Consider the following 25,698-nt stretch of genomic DNA (forward strand, 5'->3'; position numbering starts at 1 on the left):
AACCTGAAGACCCAAGTGTTCAACTTGCATCAGATTCGGTAGACCAAACCCTGAACCTAAACTACTCTTCCCTGATTCATAGATGCTAGAGGGCCTGGTCCTCAGCTGCTGTAGACCAGGTTTGCTCCATTCACATCAATGTCACACACTATAACCCACTACTGAGTGTGACTTCAATGAGACTCTGTCAAGCCAATGGGAGTTTTGCCCAAATGAGGACTGAGAATGAACTTCAGACTGTGTTCCTATGAGTTCTTGAAAAGTCTGAGTTAGAATCTACTGCAATTAGAATCTCAAAAAACCCCGTAACAAGCTGTAACCTGGTGATCATGATCCATTGTGCTCTTTAAAATAAAGAAATCTATAATTCAGTTGCCACTCCCTTCTTCATTGTGGTGGGCAGTGAAACAGACTCTGATCACTACTAGGAAAGGATTGGTGTTGAACAGAGATGACTTGCTCACCAAGGCAGGCTACAAGCTAGGGAGAGAAGTTAACAAGGGTGATCAATGGGAAATGGATGAAGAGGGAGCAGGTGCACATGCATGCTTATTTGAGAATACCGGAGTCTGAGAACCATAGAATGAGGGTAATTAGCGGGTGAGATATTTCATACTATCTGTGGTCTATGGTGAAGATAACATTTCACAGACTGAGCATTGAAAATGTAGCCTCTACACCCGCAACTATTTTCTGCCCCTTCGTAAAAGGTTTGTATTTACCGATTGCCTTCCCCTCATGCCCCATTTGTGCATCCATGCATGTGCACACACACTAAGGCTAGCAGCTATAAGAGTGGGAGAAAAGGGATGAAATTAAACCAAAATGATAGAGTTGTATTGAGGAAAAATTAGTGAATCAGAACTGGTAGGAAAGAAGTGCTAGACTGAGGGCTTGTCTATACTACTGGCCGGATCGATGGGCAGCGATCGATCCTGTGTGTGTGTGTGGGGGGGTTGATTTATCACATCTATAATAGACACGATAAATCAACTGCCGATCGCTCTAGCGTCGACTACGGTATTTACCTCAACGAGACGTGCAAAGGGAATCGACGGGAGAGGGTCTCCCATTGACACACTGCAGTGAAGACACCACGGTAAGTAGATCTAAGTATGTAGATTTCAGCTACGTTATTCATGTAGCTGAAGCTGCTTAACTTAGATTGATTCTCTTCCACCTCCCCATCCCCCCCCCCGCCATAGTGTAGACCAGCCCTAAGAGAACAATCCACTTTTTAGTGAGACTAGAAGTAGAGTAGCGGGTAACAAACTTACAGGAAAAGCTGTGTCACAAAGCTTGCCTAGTGGGCAATATAGAGCTACATTGTCATACCTTTACTCATGACAAAGAGCAACTTACTCCATACACAACTCCATCAACGTCATTAGGAGTACATGAGGAATATGGTACTATTAGGTGTAATGAATGGTGTCACAAGGCTGGTTTCACACAAGGTTGCACTGGTTTAACCAAACAAAAAAAATTCCAACTTGATCTTAGTTAAACTGATGTACACCCTTGTGTGGAATTTTTAGCATTGATGTCTGAACAATATAAACCAAGTTTAAGTCAATTTAAGAGTCTGTACAGGAATTTGCACCAGTTTAAGTGAATTTATTTAAAAAAAAATCCCATCTTTAATTGAACAGATACAACCCCCAACTGCCCAAACATTCTTCACAAGAACATTAACAGTTTTCAAGCCATTCCTGTTCTGAATTTCTCAAACCTTTACAGAGAAAAAAGAAATACACTTCTACCCTGATATAATGCGACCTGATATAACACAAATTTGGAAATAACGCAGTAAAGCAGTGCTCCAGTGGGGCTGCGCATTCCAGTAGATCAAAGCAAGTTTGATATAACGCGGTTTCACCTATAATGCGGTAAGATATTTTGGCTCCAGAGGACAGCGTTATATTGGCATAGAGGTGTAATTTAAGAGCAGTCACAATAAAGGAAGTTTAAAGTAATCAACTGCAAGTGTTCACAATCAAATTCAGCCTGAGATTCAGAGATTAAGCCCAGAAGGGACCATTAGATCTAGTCTGATCTTCTGCATAGAACTTCACCCAGTTACTCCTGTACTGAGCCCAGTAACTTGTGTTTGGCAAAAGCATCTCTTCCAGAACAGAATCCAGTCTCCATTGGAAAAGATCAAACAATGGAAAAATCAGCCCCTTTCCTTGCTAGTTTGTTCTAATGGTTCATCCCCTTACCTGTTGAAAGAAATTGTGCCCCATTTCTAGTTTGAATTGGTCTGGCTTTAAGTTCCTGCTAGTGGTTCTTACATTGCCTTTCTCCCCTGGACTCAAGAGCCTTTTAATACCAGGTATCTTCTCATGTTGAGTTCTTATTCAAAAGAATGGGAATTGCAAACAGATGTCTGAAGCATGACTGCAATCCTAAGGGACCACCTCTGCTTCCATTAGTTCATCTTGAGTACCACCTTACTCTCACGATGCTCAGAGAGTCGGGATGGAGGAAGGCACTAGCATAAGGGTGGCAGAATCAGGACCTATGGAGAAGTTACTTAAATATTGTGATTACCTGGAGACAATTCAGAATTAAAAAAGACATTGCAGTATATTTGCTTGTGGCGACCCTATTTTAAAAAGGACATAGGGCAGTAAGCACCTATGGATTGAGCTATATTCTATAGACTATAGTGATATTTGCTTTATCACCATTGTACATCATGATAACAGTGGGGCTACCTATGGGTCATATCTTTTAATCAAAGTCCATGGAACTCAGTAGAAAGATTCCCATCGACTTCAGTGGGCTTTGGGACAGGCTCTGAAGGTACCATTCAATGTAAAAGTTGCTGAAGTGACATCACTGTTTTCTCACATCAAGAGCATGCATTAAATGGCATCACATGCACACATGGTATTTATTTGATGGGTCACGGTCCAATAAGACTGGCATAGCCAGCTTCAGAAAGACCATGTCAATGCAGAAGGTGCTTATACACACACACACACACACACACCAGTGATAAGCATCAGGATATTATCTGAGTGAGGATCTTAGCTAAACCAAAGCTTTAGCTAAACCAAAGGAAATGTGAATAAGAGGAGTGCTACAGAGCAATACACTTACTAGTTTTCTTTTCAGTTGTTTTCAAATGCACCATCTCCCAAATTTGGCCCATCAGCTCAACAGAGGAAGAGAAGCCACGTTGCATCATTGCCTCTACAGTCAGCAATTACAGTAGGAAGATAACTAGGTGCGAAATATTTCCTTTTTTGCATCTTTGGAAGACACAGAACCTCAAATAACTTCTTCTGGGAAATAGTTAATGCTCATGCTGCAGAAGTGAGCCAGGTACAGCATCATATACCACAAAGGTAAGAACCATGCAAACCACAGTTCCTTCACACCCATCAGGATTCTCCATAGACATTTTAGACAAAGCTTTGGAGTCTAGGTGCATTCCCAGCTCTTACTCCCAGGTTTTCATCACCACTCATTTTTATAGGTGCACGTGGAGGGGGAGGGAATGTAGATTCAAGTAAGCTTGCTCTTACTTGAATCCACATCTACAAATAAACTTGATCCATTGTTTTATTCTCAGCTATCTGAAAAAGACCAAAAGAAGAACAACCCTAGAAGAGGGGAAGGATTGTCTGATGCTAAAGGAGCTAGAAAGGGAGGGTGTAATTCTGGATTGACACAGATTTACTGTGTGACCCTGAGCAAATAACATAACCCCTGTGCCTTGCCCCATCTGTAAAATGGAGACCCTACTACTAGAGCCGACCAGAAAGCAAGGATTCCATTTCATGAAAGATTGAGGTTTTAACATTTGGTTTTGTTGAGCATCAGGATGAAACCGAGACCTTTTAATTTCTGCACGAACCAGAGAGAGCGCCCACATACACGCCCCACCCCAAATAGCCAATAGCCCCAATAGTTTGAACATTCATGCAGGATGTGGAAGAGGCAGGTTAAGTCCCTGCTCTGACTAGGGACTTAGGTGTCACTCTCCTACCTCCCAGATGAGTGCCCCAACCACTTGGCCACCAACTATTTGGGAGGTGGGTGGCAGCTGGTTTTGTATCTTGGAATTGAAGCCTTCCCAACAAAGGGTTAATCAAAACCGATATTTGTCTGCAAAACGTTTCCATTTTGGCAAGTTGGCATTGTGATGGAGGAGATGTTTCAGCAAAAGATTCCCAACCCACTCTAAACACTACCTCCTTCACTTTGAAGAATGTAGTCTAGATAGGCAAGACAGTCAGTCACTATGTGTGGTACAGCACCCAACGTACTGCAGGGCTCTGTGGTGGCCTTTAGTTGCTACTGTAATATCAAGTCAGATGTATTTTATATTGCCCTTCTACAGGTCTGGGAGGCCACAGCACTCCCATGGTGTCACTGTTACTCCAAAACAGCTGTCAGGCCAATCTAAGCCCCTGGTGTGAAGTGTCATGAAAGTGAAGTTGACAAACTTTTCCAAGCATTAAGTCCCTCCAGCATGCTTCCAGATGGACGTCCAGAGTACTTACATGTTTTGTGAAATTTATGTTTTACATCAAGGAGGGAGAATGATGGAGGTACCTGAAAGAGAAACAAACAGGAGCAGATTAGTTTTTACTCCTTTGTCCTCCTCTTCTAGTCTGGGGATGGGAACATAAACACATTCATTTCACAAGTGGCCACTTCCATGTGCCGACAGCTGCTTCGGACAACGTCCATGCAAAGCAGCGACTTCACTGTTCTTGTTTGTACTTCAACACTCTTTGCCCATGTAATGTTTTGGTTATAACTGGGATTAGCCTGATGTAGCCTGTAACTGGTATAAACAGCACTGGCATAAATTCCAACTGCGGAGGAGGAAAACTGCTACTTCTCATGTGACAATCCCTTCCCCAAAGATCAAACCAATGGGACTCCTTGAGGACTAAGGTACTACTCCCTATAAGGGAGATTATCAGAATCTGGCTCTTGGAGCTAGGAACAGGTAGGGAATGGGCCGTTTTCAAGAGGGCCTGCTTAAGGAGTAAAGAACTACTCAGTACAAGGCTATAAGAATCTGTATTTCCATGAAGAACTGACAAGCTACTTCGTTATCCTCCTTACAACTCTCCTTTGCTGTGAAAAGTTTCAGTTTTCCTTAGTCAGCATTTTCCACCCAAAAACATTTAGTCAGACACTCTCACTGCTCAGCTCTGAAGTTTTTAAAGAAGAGTGATGGACTTGGGGTTGGGGTCTATATTTAGAGATACCTATTGAACCTGAGGTTATAGTGCGTATTTCCAAGCAACTATGGGCTTCTACAGGCTACCACTTATGTCACTCAGGGGTGTGAATAAGCCACCCCCTGGAGCGACGTAAGTTACTGACCCAAGTGCGGTGTGGACAGTGCTATGCCAATGGGAGAGCTTCTCCCACCGAGATAGCTACTGCCTCGTGGAGCTGGATTTTTTATGCCGACGGGAGGGCTCTCTTCACCAGATGCGCTACAGCTGCATCAGAGTAGCACGTTAGTGTAGACTAGCCTTATGACCATTATGCTTATGGCTTAAGGACAGGCTACTTAATAGATCTGGAGTCACTCATTATGTTTTTATACCTGAGAGAGCCTGGAGCATTGATGAGGCTAGAAGGCAGAAAGATTTGTTTTGTGGGTCAGTTGACTACCAGCCAATGATTTCTCCATACTTCAGAAGAACTATGCAGCATAGAAGGAGAAAAGGCATTTTCCTCTTCAGGATGATTTGGGACATTAAGGAGTCAAGGTGTCTCTTTTTCCTGCAGAGGTAAGGAGGACACATCCTATAGAAGGATTAAATACAATTTTTGTGACTCACTGCCTTAAAAAAAAAAAGACTTCATAAAGCAACCAGTGAAGTTATGGATTGCAATATTGATCAGCTTGAAGACGATGCAGAGACATCTTACAAATCAGAATTTCCTCTGCATGCTCCATTAATTATCTTTTGTTCAATGGAACTTGAAATGGAATCGTAAGGTTGGAACACCACACCACCTTGTCACCCACTGTACTTAATTGAATAAAATCTTTTTGAAATATGCTGTGACAATTATAATTTCTTCTCCCCTTTTATTCCCTTTAAATTATTCTGGGAAGGGCGATAACCCTGCTTTTACTCCAGTTCATGCTGGTTAAATATACGAAGGTCAAAACACAGTAAAGATCAGTCTTGGGCTATTTAAAAAAGAAATGTCTTTCATTTTAAAAGCAGTTCTTATTTGGATGTAGTCCGAAGAAAACCTTCTGCTTTCCAGCCATGAAAAGTGCCATCTTGCTACCTACCCTTAGATCCATGCAAAGATCATTTTCCTGCCTCATTACTCCAACGACATCACTCAAACTTTGCATGCTTCCATTGTATGTTTGACCATTAGCCATTCTTGAGCTGTTCTCCCATATTCTTTGGGAGAAGGAAGGATTTTTAAATTAAACAATTGGAAAATGTATTTGTTATATCCTTGCATAACTCAACAGCTAATATGTTGATGTTTAGGGGATTTAGGCATGTGCTCAAAGTTAAGCAGATGGGGCTTTCCTGGATAGGGCCTATGTGTTGAAAGTTGCAGCCTGAGAGATAAATGTTTTACAAATGAAAGCATAAAATCCAGGCCCTTCTGATGGGTAGCTAGCATCTGTTTCTGATGAACCCTCAGTGACTGCCTGGGCTGTTTCCTACCTTGGTTTGCTTGCAGGCATCTGCCATGGATCTGTGCTCTCCAGTTCTCTCCCTAGAGTTTCATCTCTCCATGCAGCTTTTCCCAGTTTGTTGCTGAGGAGTTTTCTTCAGGATCTCTTAGACTTTGTCAACCCTCTGGAACCCCTGCTGCCCTCCAGGGCTAATCCCTACAACAGCTGTCCTCTTTCACGCCTCCCCTGGGTGACCCTTCCTTTATAGGGAGCCACCTAGTTTGGTTCTCCCAAGCTGGGACTAATCCTTGATTACCTGCCTCCCTTCCAGGTACCACAGAAAGGGCTAATTGGGCTCTCTGATTCCTCTTAACCCTATCCTCATCAGTGTGGGCTTTATACACCACATCACAGCGAGGTTATAGTGGAAAGTGTTTTGCAACACTGCCTGTCACTATGAGAAACCACAATAGTCTCGTATATCAGGTGTCACCTCCAGGAAGGAAGATGGTCCAGGAGGCTTGTAGGTGGGTAAACTGGGTTCAGCTCTCTGCTGTATCCTGGGGTGTTCATGTGTCCATCAGAGCACAAGGCACTGGACAGAGGTCTGCTTCATTCAATGTCTCAGTTTCCCCCTCTGCCTCTGTGTTACATAACAGGAGCCTCTTAAAAGGTACAAGTATCAGAGGGGTAGCCATGTTAGTCTGGATCTGTAAAAAGCAACAGAGAGTCCTGTGGCACCTTTAAGACTAACAGATGTATTGGAACATAAGCTTTTGTGGGTGAATGCATCTGACGAAGTGGGTATTCACCCACGAAAGCTTATGCTCCAATACATCTGTTAGTCTTAAAGGTGTCACAGGACACTGTTGCTTCTTAAAGGTACAGTATCCCAGATTTCCTCAATGACATGAGGCAATTCACTTGAGGTGGAATGCTCAAAAGAAGTTAGAAGTTTAGCTCCTTTTGAGCATCCCATCCTTAGTCTCTGTGCCTCAGGGATGCATCTGTATCATGGGGCTAATAGCCAGGGCCAGCTCCACGCACCAGCAAAGGAAGCAGGTGCTTGGGGAGGCTATTGTGGTCCCTCACTCCCTCTTGACCCACCGCCGAAGAATGAAGTGGCATGGTAGAGCTGCCGCCGAAGTGCCGCCAATCATGGCTTAATTTTTTTTTTTTTTGGCTTCCCCGCTTGGAGCGGCAAAAAAGCTGGAGCTGGTCCTGCTAATAGCACTTCCCTTCCTCACAGGGGTGCTTTGAAGAGAAACACATTGAAGAGTGTTAGGGGATCAGTTTTAAAAGTAGCCTAGGGGATAGCATGTTAGACTGAGACTCTAGAGACCTCAGTTCAATTCCCAGATCTAGCACTGGGTGACCTTGGACATGTCACTTCACCTCACTGTGCCTCATTTTCCCCTTCTGTAAAATGAGGATAGTGATACCAAACACGTTTGTAAAGTGCTTTAAGAGCTATTGATGGAAAAATGTGGGGTGTTATTATAGAAGTACCTTAGACAGAGAGGATATCACAAATTCTACCTGTCCCTTTTTCATATTATCTTTCACATTTATAGGTCAAGGAAAGATAAGTCCATCGATGGATGCAACACAATTACGTACTTTCTAGTGCTGAAGGATTATTTTCAGTGGCTAAGATTAAAAGAATGTCAATAAGAATTTGAGTTATAGAATTTGAACAAAGAAATGATCTTCCTATTCATTATTATAGTTGAATTTTAATTAGTTTTTTAAGTTTGTGGAAAACCAATACTGTTGAACTATGCACCTCCTCTATGTACTAATTTTCAATGACTATTGAAAGTCTGAAACTCCGCCATTTGAATTGTTTGTTATATTCAAGGTGTACAAATGGAGAAGTTGGATAAATTAAAAGAAATACTCACTGAAAGGTGGAAATGTAAAGACTTCATTTCTTAGAATCCAGAACCTTAACACAAATGAACCAAAACCAGAGAGACCCGAAGCAGGCTGCTCCCTTCGACAGAAAGCTAAAATTCACCCAACCCGGCTTTAGGCTGGTTTTTTGCAGACTGACTCTGATCACACCCCACACACTTCCCTCAGAACTCCCTAGCCTGCAAGAAGGACCAGGAAACCCTTTATGATTTAAAATAATGACTTGAAAATTGTGTACAAATTACAATGCATCACACTGTTCATTAACATTAGACAGCCAGAACCTTAGTCAGCGTAAATGTACTCAAGTAGAGTTATGTCAGCTTACGCCAGCGGAGGATCCGGCCTAGAAAGTAGATAAATAACTGTCATGGGGTAACTCACCACACTGGCACCTTCTGCTGGGCGTTTCGGGAATTAGCTCAGTCCTAGCAGGTGCATCCTCAGGTGGTGGTGGCTCTCCCATCTTCGCCTCCAGACCCATTACAACTCCTTCCTCTCGGTGTTTGCTTTGTGGCACAGCCCTCTGGCCGTGTCACCATCTGGTATCCCCCCAACAAGAGCCCAGCCACTCCTCACAGCAGCTTGGCGGTCCACAACCAGGCTGCTCCTTCAGCAGGTAGTGGGGGAGGGGGGGCAGCCCAGGGGCCCTGCAAACAGCAGCTTCCTGCTGCCTCTTCCTTCCAGCTCACTGTCTCTACTTCCCCAGAGCCTCAGTTCCTTTGGCTCCAGCTCCTTTGCCCTATTCCCAGGGCCTCCAGCCTGTAATGCCTGGCAGACCACCAGGAGCCCACTAAAAAAACAGTCTTCTCCCTAGGGCTCCGTGCAGCAGACTAACGTGCTCTGGTCTGCAGCTTCCTTTTATATGGGCCGGCTGGGCCCTGATTGGCTGGTGCAGCTGCCGCCCTAATTGTCTAGATCCCCCGTCCTAATTGGCCGTATTGGCGAACCGGGAAGTGGGCGGGCTCCCTAGGCTGGTTTTATCCCTCCCAGGGCCAGTCCTATTGGGTTCCAGGCAGTGAGCGGGCGCCCAGTCACAATAACTAATGGGAATGCCATTTATTTGTTAAAATGAAGCATGCAACAAGTGTCTCTTCAATACTGCTTTCATATACAGCCCTTGCCTAGGGCACGTGCTGTGCTATCAGCAGGAGTCGATGAAAAATCAGTGCGAAGAAAGAGCCATTCTAATTCATCTTCATTTTCTTTTTTGCCTTTGACTTAGCTTTAGCTGATTTGTTCCTCTTTGTGCTCATTTTCAAAGAGTATTAAAAAAGATGTTGCACTGTCCATATCCTCCCTACATACTCTCCAGCTATGACCCCATTTGAGCTTGAGCCATGAATGAGGATCATGATAATCACTTCCAAACACTATATGATTCACGGTTATGGGAGATAAGTGGTTACGTGTAAGAAAGTATCTTCAGCAACCACCAGTGATTAAAGCTTCTATCATGGAATTTGACCCCTTACCCATGGATTGCTGTGGAAGTTATACACTAAGGCCCAGATACACACAGGTATGGCAATCCATGGAAGTTAGGAGCCTAAATACCCTAAACGGAGATCTGGATCCAGACTTTCCCAGAATTCACAGATGTTCAGAGCTACGGTTTTAGTCCATGCCCATTATCATCTACCTGGGTATTGTTTGACCACAATTAGTAATTTACTACCGATAATTGTGTGCTCAGATTGGCTTTGACATATAAAATAATCTGAATGACATACTTTGTGGTTCTGAATTAATTTCACTTGCAGACAGCATACAAAAATATCAAGAATAGAATGTCAAAATTCTCTGCTAGTGCAAATCATCACAGATGTATTGACTTCTGTAGAGCTGTGCCGAGTTACAGCATTAGAGAATTTAGTCCCAGAGGTATACTAGACTGATATATCATAGTAGTAGCTATATTTAGGTAATATATTAGGTAGCAATTTCCACAGGTGCTCTAAACACAGGGTTGTTGTCATCCTGGAGAACTTCGAATCAATCAAATCCATATTTGAAAAGTGTGGTGGAAGTAGTGCATGACTATTAATAATGTTGTAGGAGACTTCACTTTCCTTTACAGTTACAGAATCCCTTCACACCTGGAGGCTGAGAATACTTGAATACTATGGGGCAGTCATTATTTTCTACCTTCCCAGTGTCACCTTGGCACTTCACATAGTCTCTCTTTGCAAGGAAATTGCTGAAAGCAAAGGACAGATAATGCAGGAAAATACTTAAGGCACCGGAGTGGGATAAGGTAAAATGGAAAGAGAAAGAAGTCTGGTAACATTTAAAAAGCTTTCAATCCGTTCCTGACTTTACTATGCTCATTTCTGAGCAAACCTCATCACTTCATAGCATTGTACAGAAAGGACACTACCAAGGTTAAGTTCACATTGCAGGCTCAGAAGGAAGGTCTTGTGGTTAAGAGGATTCAGGAGATGTGTGTTTAGTTCCCTGCTCTGACACAGGTTTACTGTGTGACATTGGACAAGTCACCTAATCTCTCTGTGTCTCATTTCCCCATCTGTAAAATAGGGATAATAATCCTGTTCTTCTCTTATTTTGTCTATTTAATCTGTAAGATCTTCAGTAGAGCTGGGAGAAATTTTTTAGCCAAAATTTGTTCTGGTTTGGGGTTTTTTTTGCCAAAAATGTGGATTCAAGTCAACTGAAAAATTTTGTGGATTTGTTTTGAGTTCAGCAAATTGTTTCAGTCAAACTAAAAAATCAAAACGCAGGAAAGCGGACATGTTTGATGCTGATATTTTTGAAATGAAGCATTTCAATTTTTCAAGTTGAAATAATATTTCATTTAGGAATAAAAATTTTAGCTTCAGGTGGACCAAATCATTTTATTTGACCTGAAATGAATTGTTTTTCAACTTTTCGATTTGTTAAATATTCTGGGGGGAGGGGGAATGGTTTGGGGTCGATGCAAACCTTTTTTTGGGGTGGGAGAACAGACAGAGAACTGAAAAATCAGTTATTCACCCATCATTGCTCTTCTGGGTCGGGACTGCCTCTAATTATGTGTTCCCTTCACAGATTGCCCCAGCAGGCACTTTGCCTTCTTATGAGTTGGACAGCAAGTTCCCTACGGTCCTTGCAGGGAAATAAAAAGAGGAGAAAGAGACAAGAGAGAGCTGGAAATAAAGGAGAAAATGTAATAGGGATTAAAAATCAGCTCTAAGACTGGTGTGGTCAGAAATTCAATTATTTTTTTCACAATACCAAAGGCTATCCACAGAAGTTGTTTGCTGATTCTCTTTTCAACTCATTTTTTTTTATTGTGGAAGTACAATGCACATTAAAAGGAGAGAATGGTTTTTAAAAGATAGTTTTAAAAAAGAATGATTTAAACTTAGAAAGTCATATTATGATTACAGTATTAATATATTCCAGGGCTTATTTATAGTCATTACTACATGGCTCAGGTACTTTGTGAAGTACCACAGGCCTCATACTTCAGAAAGTACCTAAAACATGTACCAATAAATCATACCCTAGTACGTTTTAATGCTATAGTAATGCACATATAGGAGGTGATCATACAACCGCATTTACATCATGGGTTCTGCTGATTAACCCCTAGGCTAATATGGTATCTGAGGCCCCCTATAATATTGCAATGCTATCATACAGTCATAACTTGCAATTACCCATGAATTATCCTCAATATAATGGTTTGATCCTCAGCTTTACACAGTTGAGGATCTGCCCCAATAGATATATACTGGGCCATATCCATCCCTGTTGTAACTCCTCTTAATTTCATAGACTTACATCAGGGGGAAGGATGACCCACTGTTCCTAGCCAGGATGATGGCTCTCATGAACAGCTTGATGAAAAGCCCATTGATGTCAAAGGGATTAATTTGAATCAGGCCCTCAAAATTTGGATTTCGGTTTTTTTCACGTCCAAAGAGTCTTCTCACTAAAGCAGGGAATGAATAAGTAAAAGCCTGACATTTAAAAGAGTCTTCCGAACTTTGGAAATGATTATCATTGAAAGCAGGAATCCTCTTTAATGGTTTCTATAATTCTCAAAATTACCCACTTTACCAACTTTTGCATGCCCCAAGGTTACCAGCTCTCTCCCTAGCAGAAAACCTGATCTCTGCTAAATAAATCAATAGCTTCAAAGGCTGCTCCCAGGTTTTCTGTGTCCAAAACCACATCAGAACAGGAGAAATAAAAGGGAAGAGCAAGCAGAAAATAATGCATGCAAATCTCTCCTTTTACACGAAGCTATCAGTTACAGTATTGACATTTCTATGAGTAGGAAGACGTGAGTCCAATGATTCTGGTTTAATAGAACTTGAGTTTGTTCACCTGCAGGGTATTTTGCAAGGTTCAACTAGTTTCCCAGGGTAGGGCTTTCTCTTTAGTTTAGTTTTGTTTTCCCCTCCCTACCTAGTGGTTAGAGCAGAATTCAATTTTGAATAAGTAATTAACAATAATAATCCCTAGCTCATAGGTCACCCTTTCCATGAGTGTCAAGTATCAGGGGGTAGCCGTGTTAGTCTGTATCTACAAAAACAACAAGGAGTCTGGTGGCACCTTAAAGACTAACAGATTTATTTGGGCATTTCGGATGCATCCGAAGAAGTGAGGTTTTTACTCACGAAAGCTTATGCCCAAATAAATCTGTTAGTCTTTAAGGTGCCACCAGACTCCTTGTTGTTTCCATGAGTAGATCTCAAAGCACTTTACAAAGGAGGTCAGTATCATTATCCCCATTTTACAGATGGGGAAACTGAGGCAGGGGGAGGTGAAGTGAATTGCCCAGAACCACCCAGTTGCCTAGTGCCCGAGCAAAAAATGGAACCCAGTCTGGTCCCAGACTCTAGCCACTAGGTCACACTGTAAATGTCTGCTTGTAATATGCTTGTAAATGAATTGTGACTTCTATTGCAGTAGAACCTAGAGGCCCCAGCCCAGGTCAGTGGTCTATGGTTCTAAATGCCATAGAAACACATCGTAAGAGACAGATCCTGACATTGAAAATAGGGTGTGGAAGGGTTGCACCAATTCCAGTGAGTTGCCCAAGCCAGGATAGTAGGCCATTGGCCAAGCCAGGACTAGAACCCCAGCTATCTGAGTCCTAGGCCAGTGCCCTATTTGCTAGACCAGGATGTTGAGACGTTGAAGTAGTTTGTTGCAAATCCTCATTCCAGCACTCACCCTAAGTAGCGGGGCTTGGCCACGGGGTAGTTCCCCAGGGAGCGGCATGGAAGGCAGGCCCCACTAGGCACTGTAGCCAAGAAGCACTCCCTCTCCAGGGAAGAGGATCTGCTAACAGTGGACCTTCCAGCCTGCATTCATCCTTGACCTGTCCCCACCCCTTTGTTGTGGAGTCCTGCGCTGTGCAGGGCTATGTGCCACTGCATGGTCTCTCATGGGATTCTGCCCCACACCAGCAGAGCAAAAGCGCACAGGCTATGCTGTAGGTGGGGGTGCAGTGAGGTGCATGCTTTCTGCATGTATCTCGGTCGCTGCAAAAGGAAGGCAGGCTGGTCCCACTGCTGGAGGGCAGGGCGCTGCCAGAGGGAAAGGTTGGTGATTCTTTAGGGAGGCGTATCATCCATGAACCCAAACCTGGGGAATTAGAGTGCTGACTTCAGTCAGGCCCAGTGTATTTCCTGAGGGCTGGCTTGCCATCCCAGGAAAACCCTGCCAAAGGAAATGTTTCAACTGCAAGAAGAAGAAAAAAAAACACTGGGGAGGCACTCGGCGGATTTGATGATTTGCACTGGATGAGAGCCCCTAATTTTGTCCTCCAACATTTCTGTTCATCTGAGTCTTCACCCCCCCCGGGGCCTGATTCTTCACCACCCTGCCCTTTGCACGGTCATTTTCACCAGTGCAAAGTATACGTAAAACAGCACCAGATCACAATGGTACCACTTTATATCCCCTTTGCATTAGCTTTGCACTGGCCTTGACACCTGCAGAAGTTGTGGGACAATGGAGAATCAGGCCCACTAGCTGAATACATCATTTGAGGTCTTCCTTTTCCTTCTTTGTCTCTCATTCTTTTTGTGTGTTGAAGGAGAGGCTTTTGAAACCTGTCTTTCTTCCATTCCCAACCTTCACCTCCCTTCCTTTCAATCCAGACCGATGCATTTCCTTCTGACTCCCATGATCTTTGGATCAGGCCCAAGTGCATTTTGTTTTGAAGGTTCAGACAGTTTCTTATTTCATCTGAACCCATTGGCGTAGCTCTATTAACGGACATAACAGTTAGCACATAATCACTAGTTGGATAGAAAACCTATCTTAAAAGGTATTCAAGACAATTAACGAAGGGATAATCAAGGGCTGCAAGGTACTGTACGTACTAGGAGGAAAAGTTTCTAATAATTCCATTGTTTAATAAACGACATATTCCTTTAAAAAGACCTTTGGCATTCATGACGTTCCATTGAAATTATTTGCATTTTTTCATTTGTGAAGTGTATACACAGATATAGCTGTAAGGCAACTAAATTATACTAGAAAACGGTTTTACAGTTCATAGTTATAATAGCTGGAGAAACCCCAGAATTGACTGTGTTCAGAATGGCTAAGGGATCTTTCAAAAGTATTATGCAAATATCCTATCTGGATTTTAGTGGTCCTGAAAATATAGGTTTTGTTTAGCTGCTGGTGTTCCCAGTGATGGTTGCTGCTAGATCATGAGTGTTGGTAGCTGTTCTAAAACTTGCTCTTGTCTTAAGAGAAAACCTGAGTACATTTCCTAGAAAAGGAGCTGTTCAATGCTACTTCTCCTAGCCCATCATTGCTGCATTGTAGATCCAAAGAGGAGAGTCTGATGTAAAATGAAATGTCATGTTATTGCAGGGAATAGCTTTAAGAACACTCAATACCCTATTTTAAAGGTAGCAATTGCTCACTTACAAATGAATGCGATTTTTATAAATATAACATACAGGTCAGAGAGTGGGAAGTTAATTTTACTTGCTAGAGATGATTATACATGCCTGACTCATGCCTTCTTTGTTTGGCTGCTTGTGAGCTATGGAGGAAAATAGCTACTTTATTATTCCTCTCTTCCAAGAGTAGAGATCAGTGAAGTTCCTTGTGGGTGGGATATGATGCCAGGGTCTAGTTTCTATAAAATAAGGACAAGAGGCCCGATTGTGCTCTCATACCAGTATAAAATAGGAGCAACCCCACTGGATTATGATGATCACAGAGTTGGAAGGGACCTCAGGAGGTCATCTAGTCCAACCCCCTGCTCAAAGCAGGACCAATCCCCAGACAGATTTTTACCCCAGTTCCCTAAATAGCCCTCTCAAGGATTGAGCTCACAACCCTAGATTTAGCAGGCCAATGCTCAAACTACTGAACTATCCCTCCCCCTAATGAAGATGAAGATGGTAGCCCTAGAAGGCCCAGCCATGGAGCAGGACCACATTATGCGAGGTGCTGTACAAAGGCAGAAGAAAAAGATGGTCCCTTACCCAGTTTACAGTCTAGTTAAGCCAAGAGGGTTACACCAATGTAAAACTGGTGTGAGTGAAATCAAAATCAGGCCTAATGTTGCTTTGTGGCTTACGCTGATTACTCAATGTCATATCATAGAGCAACAGGGGCCATAGAATTACATTGATTAATAATAATGCTAATGATCATTATTCATTTGTATTGCAGTAATGTTGGGGAACCCCAGTCATGGAGCAGGACCCCATTGAGTGAGGTGTTGTACAAACATAAAACAAAAGAATGATACCTGCTCCAGAGAGCTTCCGATCGAACCAGATAGAGAGAAACGTCAATGATCAGTCCATAGTTTAAATAATTTTTGTACATGTGAATGTTAATAAATGCATAACAATAATACACAGGTCTCATAGCTTTTCAAGCATTCATAAATCATGAGGCAGCCCCCAAAATCATGAGCATGTCATAAAAATCATGAGATCGATATTAATAATAATAATAATTAATAATAATTAATAAATCTGAAGGCTTATTTATTTGCCTGCTGGTTTGTGAGCTTTTAGGGTACAAATTTTCAAGTTTTCTCTGCAATCATGAGGAACTGAAGGATACTTAAAAAAAAAAGAAAATTGAGAGTCTCACATAATCACATGACTCCAGGAGAAGCGGCATTAAGAAAACCCCCAATATCATGAGACTTGTGATAAAATCACAACAGTTGGCAATGGTGCATCTAACATTTACGTGCTTATTGCAGACAAGCAGAAAATGGCATGGGGCAGTGGAGAGTGGAGTTGCAATGGGGAAGGGGCAGCAGTAGGCATTGGTGGGGGCAGGTTTGCAGAGCAGAGGGAAAGTGTGTTTCCCAAGGTTTGCAGAGCTCCCGTCCTATGCATTTTAGAAAGTGAAAGACCTGGGAAAGACCTGTGGAGACCTGGGAAAGTTCCCAAGAAAAAAATCCCTGCCCTGTAATAGACTGGGAGTGCGTCTTCGCGCATAGCTCAGCCAGCAAAATGCTGAATCACATAACTGCCGAGCTTGAAAGCTTTTGATGAGGAAGGCTTTCTCTGTTTCTCTTCAATGGGTGAGTTCTCCTGCAAAACAATGCTGTACAACACATTCTGTCTTCAGAGCAACTCATGCAACATTAATTACACTGTGCCATATGTGTTGGAAAATGCATTTTACTACAAGTTAATCTTAAGAAAAAATACTATGTGGCAAACGCTGCAGCATAAACAAAAATGGCTGAGTTGATTTAACAGTGTTCATAAATCAAACCACTGCACATTTATAACCTTAAAAATAAACTATGTCTGGATTTTGGAATAAAGGACAAATAAAGTCAGTTGAAAAATGGTAAGTAACTTTCATAAACAATTTTGAAAATTTCTGAGGTTTTGATAAAAAAGATGAAAACTGAACATCAACATGTTTTCAGTTTTTCATAGCTTTCCAGAACATACTGTATATGCATAGATTACAAAGGACCACTGTTATCATCTAGTCTGACCTCTGCAGGGCCCACAACTGCCCCGAAATAATTTCTCTTTGAGCTAGAGCAGGTCTTTTACAAAAACACCAATCTTGATTTAAAAATTGCCAGTGATGGAGAATCTACCACAACCCCCGGCAAGTTGTTCCAATGGCTAATTACCCTCACTTTACTTCCACGCGGAATTTGCCTTCTAACCCTTGGATCTAGTTACACCTTTTCTGGCTAGATTGAAAAGCCCATCACATTTTTGTTCCCCATGTAGGTACATACTGAGTGGCTTTGGGGGCTTTCTTTCTTTCTTCCTCCCTTTTCTTTTTTCCTTCCCTTCACTCTCCTCCTCCCCATACCTTTTCCCTGCCAAAATGGGAAAAGCGAGGGTACAGAAAGAAACCTAACACAAATGTTGGCATGGGGGGGGATATATATATATATATATATATATAAAAGCTTGAACAAAATATGTTGAGCAACTCTAATCATAGGCCTTCTCACTCCCCTGCAGAGTATGACCCAGCTTTAGGAAGGAGAACAGGAGTTATTGCCTGCTGTGAACAAGTGGGTGGGAAGAGATTCATAGATTCTATGGCTGGAAGGGACCATTATGGTCATCTAGTTGGACCTCCTGTACAAACACAGGCCGATAAATCTCACCCAATGATTCCCGCATAGAACCCCAGAACATCTGTTTGAGCCTGGGCGCATCTTTTTGGGCTTTCCTCCCCTCAATTTTCTAATGTCTTCACAACAAACCCTTTCTGCCTAAAATGTTGAGCGCATGGTCTCCTCCTAGAAGAGAAGTTTGGGGAAACTTTGGAGAATAACCAGACAAAAACATTTTGGAGAAAGGACCATTGGAAGTTTCTCAGGAAAATCTCCAGACTTTTTCCTGTAACATCTAATCCCTGAGGTTTCCCCAATACAAAAACATAAAAATACTAAAATATTCTCCCCACCATAAATACCACTAATACTACAGGTGGAACCCTTCTTCTCCCCATCTTCTTTAGAAATGTTTTGAGATTTAATTTAAATATATGACTACATTTTTACTGACACTCATTTCTAGAATACACTCATGCTTCAACATTCATGAATAATACACACATTACAAACACATACTGATAAAATGTTTGGAACTCACTTCACCATCCTGTCCTATGGACATATTCATAAATTGCTTCAAATGTAGCACATGTTAAGTGTTAAACAGGAATAGAGAAGCTTTCCTGGATTCACAGAATCATAGAATCATAGACTATCAGGACTGGAAAGGACCTCAGGAGGTCATCTAGTCCAACCCCCTGCTCAAAGCAGGACCAATTCCCAACTAAATCATCCCAGCCAGAGCTTTGTCAAGCCTGACCTTAAAAACCTCTAAGAAAGGAGATATCACCACCTCCCTAGGTAACCCATTCCAGTGCTTCACCACCCTCCTAGTGAAAAAGTTTTTCCTAATATCCAACCTAAACCTCCCCCACTCCAACTTGAGACCATTACTCCTTGTTCTGTCATCTGGTACCACTGAGAACAGTCTAGATCCATCCTCTTTGGCACCCCCTTTCAGGTAGTTGAAAGCAGCTATCAAATCCCTCCTCGTTCTTCTCTTCTGCAGACTAAATAATCCGAGTTCCCTCAGCCTCTCCTCATAAGTCATGCTCCATCCCCCTAATAATTTTTGTTGCCCTCCGCTGGACTCGTTCCAATTTTCCACATCCTTCTTGTAGTGTGGGGCACAAAACTGGACACAGTACTCCAGGTGAGGCCTTTACCAATGTCGAATAGAGGGGAACGATCACGTCCCTCGATCTGCTGGCAATGCCCCTACTTATACAGCCCAAAATGCCGTTATCCTTCTTGGCAACAAGGGCACACTGTTGACTCATATCCAGCTTCTCGTCCACTGTAACCCCTAGGTCCTTTTCTGCAGAACTGCTGCCTAGCCACTCGGTCCCTAGTCTGTAGCAGTGCATGGGATTCTTCCGTTCTAAGTGCAGGACTCTGCACTTGTCCTTGTTGAACCTCATCTGGTTTCTTTTGGCCCAATCCTCTAATTTGTCTAGGTCCCTCTATATCCTATCCCTACCCTCCAGCGTATCTACCACTTCTCCCAGTTTAGTGTCATCTGCAAACTTGCTGAGGATGCAGTCCATGCCAATGCTTGAATGCTCAACACCTTGCAGGCTAAATCTGATATACATTGTAAGCTCTTTGGAGCTCAGACTGTCTATTCACAATATGTGCATACAGTGCATAGTACGATGGGGCTCTGATCCTTGAGTGCAGCTATTTTTATCTGTCTCTCACTTCCTTGTATAACAACATTCATAGCAGAGTCCCAAGAGCTAGGTATTATTAAATATCATTAATTGTGTAGAGTGCATCTATGGCATACAAACACCTATGCAAAATGTATTACCAGTGCAGCCAACTCTTGGGATTTTATCACAACTCTTGCAATATTAGATGTTTTTTCTTAAAGCCCCAGCTCCTGGAGACAGGGGATTTTGTGAGAATTTCAACTTTAAAAAGATATATTTCTAGCCTTCATGGTTTCAGAGAAAAGCCTGAAAAGTTGAAGCAAGTGTATCCTACAAGCTCCGAAACCATAAAAATGTAAAAAGAACCTAACATTTATTAGTGTTTACACTTCAAGATTTTTAAGCCAATCTCATGATTTTTTGGGGAGTGAGGGGTGGAACTCCTGACTCATAATTTTTAAATATTTGGTACTGGCACTGCTGAACTACTCTTAACCCTCCTTTCCTATACCTCTCCCTGCAGAAACTTTATTCTTTGTGCAACTACAGTCTGGCATCTTTCCCCCCAGAGATATTAAGAGAAAGAAGGAATCAGTCGACGTCTCTATATTTAAGTATCCCGTTATCATTATTAGTGAATGCACAAAGTAGGCTTAAACAAGATTAGGCTCTTTTTGTGCTAGGCATGCTACATACACGTACTAAGAGACAGCCCCAAAGAGCTTACAGTCCACATAGACAAGAAAAAGGTAATATTATTATTCTACAGAAGGCAAGTTGAGGCACAGGGTAATCCAGTGATTTACCCAACATTGCACAGGAAGTCTGTGTGATCAACTGAACCCACATCTCCTAAATCCCACTCTGATGCCTTAACCACAAGACGATCTTCCTTGTTATACAGTCTATAGCACTAGGATTCTCCTTACTGAATGCACAGATCTTCTATTAACTGTAATGGGATTTCTGTGCCCATGTAATGATGACAACTAACCCATCGGGTAGCAGTGCCTGGTACTTATCTTCAGAGGGATTAATCATCTCTTCCCTCCACCTGAGCCTCCATAAGGGTGAGAGAATAAGAGGCACTTGCTCTGTCATTATTGATTTAGTTTTCCGGTCAGATTTATTAAACTGGGAATATTACCCATGCATTTGCTAAGCAGCATCCTCTGAATTGTTAACAATTTGTAATGACGGAATAAGAATATATATATTTTAAAATATGTGCGTGGTGTGCCCGCCTATTATTAATCTTGACAGGAAATAATTACACACAGGGCTGAGAAGTGAGGTTAATAGCAATTATATTAGAAATAGAAAGCAGACATTAGACGTGTCATGTTAGGTCTGTTCTATTCTCCATTTAATTAAGCAGCAGGTTATGTGAAATTTAGTGAAATGTTCTCTTCATTGCTGTAATAAACTATAGAAATATGGTGCGCTGATACCAATGAGCTCTAATTGCAATACAGAATGAATGTCTTAATCTCTGCCTTTGGAGTTGCTTTGGAAGGGGATTTCCATAGTATACTAAGGGGTTTGAACACTCAGATGAATGGGAATTGGACATCCAAACTCCTCAGGGAGCTTTGGAAATCTGAGGCTTGTGTTATTTTTTCAATGATCTCTTGTACGATGCCTGGAGGTGGGGTAGGGGAGGCGCTCCTGGCAGCCAATACACAGGTGGCCCTGGCTTTCTGGCTAGATGCCACAAGCCCGTGAATTCAGTTGTCCTCTCTGCAACTGAGCCGTTTTTATTTGGCTTTTATGGAGCATGTCACAACCATCACTCAGGTATGAAGTGGGTAATTACTATGAGTCCTCTCTTGAAGCGGGGGAGCCTAAAGTTTGGGAGGTTTTATCTCAAGGAAGCCCAAAAATAAGTACAGTAGAGCCCCGTTTATCTGACCCTACATTATTAGTCTCTCCATATTAATGGAACAACCAGCGCACACAGGTCCAGAAGTGGGGTCTCTCTCCTGTAGCGCTACAACCTCACACTTTCCCATCTCCAGATTATCTGGATATTTGATTATCTGATGTGGCCGCAGTCCCAATTAGATCAGATAAACGGGGTTCTGCTGTATCAGGACTAAAACCAAGGCCTCCTGGCCGGTAGCTATTCCAGTACACCACAGTAATGTTTAGACAAATCATTTAGGGTGGGATTTTTCAAAGTGCTTAGCATTCGCGTAACTCTGCTCCCATTGCAGTAAATTCCATGAAGTCAATGGGACTACTGATGAACTTAAAGTTAGGTAAATGCTTACGTTTTTTGGGGGAGGGGGGTTGTTTTTTTGGATTGGAGACTTTATTCAGTATATTTTCAAAAATCACATTATTGATTATTATTATTATTATAGGAGATCTAGTTAGTTTTGCAGTACACACATAATCACACATTAAAAAATAATAAATAATGTATTATATCTTTGTTGATCATTCAATATTTTGCAATATTAATGCAAACGAATGGATTTATTTAATATAAACTAGTTATCTATATTACAGAATGGTGCTTTGAAAGACCATGAACGCTGGACATTTTTTGGTGTATCCCAGCTTGCACATATAAACGATGTTAAAATTAATATCTTCAGAAGTTTGAGTTATTTGTTCCAGTGTGTGTGTGGGGGGGAGGGGGACACAAGAATCTTCAGTGGGGAAGATAATAAACCATTACTGTTTAGCCAAATGAGAAGTCTCATAATTCTGCTGTGCCATGCTAATGTTTTATACTCTAAAGAAATATTCTGTATTTTGCAATTTTCCTTGCAAAATACAATAGGTCAGATTGCCTGCTGGTGTACACTGGAATAGCTCCATTGACTCAATGCTGATTTTTTTTCCAGCTGACCCTCTATTTGTAATTATCCAACATTAATAAATAGCTTTGATTTTCCGCAAAAGCCATGGGTAATCCAGCCTCCGAATCTGCAATAGAAATCTGTGGTGAAAATGTTTATTTTTAGATAAAGTCTCTTGAGGTGTTTTCTCAAGCCAGCATTTACTTATGTGGTAGAATCCAATCTTATCCCATCCCTTTGCCACACTTGTCCATAATTTGAATGTAACTTAAACCCCAGGATGTACGTCATTAACACAAAAATCTCTCTTAGCCAAACTGCCCTACGTGAAAATCTACTCTGGATCCCGGTTCCCCTTTGGATAAATGGGGTTCTTCTGAATGCGTTTGGACACTAAAAAGAACCTATAGTACTGCAGTGATTCAAGTCTTTGCAAATGTCTTATAAAACTGAATAACCTTTTCTAAAGTGCCTGTTTAAGTATTAGGCCCTGAAATAAACATTGCAATCTCATAAACTATAAAACCTAAGCAAAGTATCTGCTTGATTCTGCTGACCAGTCAGCAGGTATAAAAAGTCCAAACGTATTTATTTGCAAAGGTTTTGGAACACGAGGAAAAAGAACCAAAGGACAGTGAATAAGGAGACATTCTGAGTATGTCCCAGTAGGATGAACAAGATTAAATCCATGTTAGGATAATATTACACTAGAGGAAAAAGTAAACCATAACGGCATCTTTTGAATCACGCACTCAGCAGTGTGCTGAAAATGACACACACTCACCTTATCCACCACACAGATCTGCCTCTTACTTTGGGCATCAAGGATTTCCACTTCAAAGTAAGTGATTTTTGAATGCCTGAGTATGGGCGGTGATCTGAGCTGGCCAGCAGAGAGTACAAGCTGAGACAAGTTGAAAAAAGACCTCATGTCATTCTGTGGCCCCGGCAGTGCGGCTCCATGCACAGCAAAGTCCTTCTTGTGCTCTGCAACGCTGGGTTTATGCCTCCTGAACATTGTGTGACCCAGCAGCAGCAACTGTCATGTCGACACAGGACACTTCCAAGGGGAAATGTGTCCTCCCTGCATCAGTTAAATACAAGCACGGACTGATGAGACATTAAAGGTCAAGTGGCATTCCATTTTGAGAGTCCAGTCTTATGTAGCAGGACTGAAAACAATGGCTCTCTAATCCATTTCTATATTTAACTTGCTATTGTGATGTGCTGCTTTTTTTATTTTTTTTTTTTAACCAGCATTTGAAACAACACGTCCTACTTACTCCCTTTATCTTGATTCTCTACTATGACAAGTCGGTCCCTGAAATTCCACGGCCAGAAAGGAATCAGGAATGAAATGCAATGAATTCCACAGTTATCTATCAGGGCTAGGTGTTTAAACATGTCCATATATGAAAAATATGTGAAATGTCATCTCCCCTAGAGCTGTTGGTTAATGCCCAAGGGGAAGTTAAAACAACAAAATGCCAGGACTTCATCAGCAGAACTCGAGAGCTGCTGACATATCCTGGGGGCAGAAAAGGTTCGGCATTTGGCTACATTTAATGCAATGCACGGTATGTTATATATTCAGAGCAGAATTCTCTCCTCCGCTATGCTAATACCATTGAAGCCAAAGAAATTATACCAGTGCAAGGCTCCATTTCAGGAAAGCGTTCACGCTCAGAAAGAATGAAATCAATGGGACTCTTCATGGACTAAAGATTATGTAAGAATCTTCCTGGGTCCTGGTAATTTGAACCCTTTCCCCCGCCTAGTTCAATACAGTATTAGCCCTTTTTCTGATGTTCCACACTGAACTAAAAGAGGCCTTAATTTTATAAATAAGGGTATGGTTAAAACAACACACATTTCCATCATGCCCTTCGTACTGCAGCATTTGCCACTGAATGTCTTTTCATAGAATTTGAGCAAAGCAGTGGCACCATATTGATGTTTTCCATCTCAAGAGTCTCACCAAACTCTGCACCATTTTACGCTGTTCAATGGCAGGAACTCCTCTCTCCCATAAACACTTCTCTTCTAGCACAATCTCCAGGATGTTACTGGCAGAGCACCAAATGAGGGCTGAATTCAACCCACATATTAAAATCAGCCTTGCAGCTATGGCTCGTGAAGCGTAGGCACAGAAAAAGTCATCCCGCTTGTTTTATGGACAATGAACGTCATTGTGGGATACCCCAGCATGTGTATCGATTAAGCTTTGGCAAGATAAAGGATTAACATGATTGCACTGAAATAAGGCTCTGTTACCTTTAAATCAACCATTACTTAAATATAATTTACCAGTCAACCAATTATTTTGCTGAACACAAAGAAGCACTACACAATATCTGGGAAATCACCAGAATGGAAAGGAGAATGCGTTAAAATGAATACATTGACAGTGGCAAAGATACCAAAAATAAAATCTCTAGGCTAAGGCCATGATCTTGTAGCAATTTATGCACATGCTTATCTTTACATGTGTGAGTAATACAATTGGCTTGATTACAAAATCCACAGTACATAAAATTAAGCATATGCATAAGTATTTGCAGGATCAGACCTGTATACGTTATTTTCCTGTTATAATGCTGATCTCGCCTTACCAGTTACAGCCAAATGGCAAAGAGATATGGGACTACAAAAACTGAATAAATAGGGCCTAAACCTACTCCCATGGAAATTAATGGCTTGACTTCAATGGAAACAGAATGAGCATACACAATAGCAAAATATACGTATGGATAACAAGAATATATACATTACTAAGAGATACTTGATCTATTATGTGATCCTACGCCTAGCTGATATGACTATGGAGGTTAACCTGAATCAAAGCAGAAGAAAAGTAGTAATACCCCAGATGTCATACATGGACATGTCATGGCACCTTTCTGCACTTGGGACATCATACAAAATCCATTTTAGTTGCTAAAGCAGTTACGTGCCCAGTGGTGAGTCTCCCATTTACTTCAATTAACTTTGGACAAGGCCCTTGATTTTGGAATGCCGACCCATGTGATTTTGGGTAGAGGTTATAAATATAGGATGAAATCTTAGCCCCACTGAAGTCAGTCAGTGTTTTGCCATTGATTTAATGGGGCCAGAATATCACCCATACTATCG

General features: G+C 41.8%; 1 protein-coding gene across 5 annotated transcripts in view; it reads right to left on the reverse strand.

Annotated features, from left to right (window-relative positions):
• The window catches only part of TECRL (trans-2,3-enoyl-CoA reductase like), a 103,737-nt gene extending 80,024 nt beyond the window's left edge, over positions 1-23,713 (reverse strand). Inside the window, exons 1-4 of one of the 5 annotated variants that reach the window (XM_065595850.1) lie at positions 23,351-23,487; positions 5,585-5,787; positions 4,518-4,569; positions 3,109-3,260 (exon numbers count right to left, since the gene is read on the reverse strand). In XM_065595850.1, coding sequence (XP_065451922.1) covers positions 3,109-3,196 — 88 coding nt within the window. In that variant the 5' untranslated portion in view covers positions 3,197-3,260; positions 4,518-4,569; positions 5,585-5,787; positions 23,351-23,487. Of the gene's footprint in view, positions 1-3,108; positions 3,261-4,517; positions 4,570-5,584; positions 5,788-23,350 lie in introns of those variants that run through there. The other 4 variants (XM_065595849.1, XM_042856277.2, XM_005285709.5 and 1 more) reach the window with 4 other exon arrangements.
• Between the last annotated feature and the right edge of the window lie 1,985 nt (positions 23,714-25,698).

The sequence above is a fragment of the Chrysemys picta genome, chromosome 5 (assembly GCF_011386835.1).
Source record: "Chrysemys picta bellii isolate R12L10 chromosome 5, ASM1138683v2, whole genome shotgun sequence".
Classification (NCBI taxonomy): Eukaryota; Metazoa; Chordata; order Testudines; family Emydidae; genus Chrysemys; species Chrysemys picta.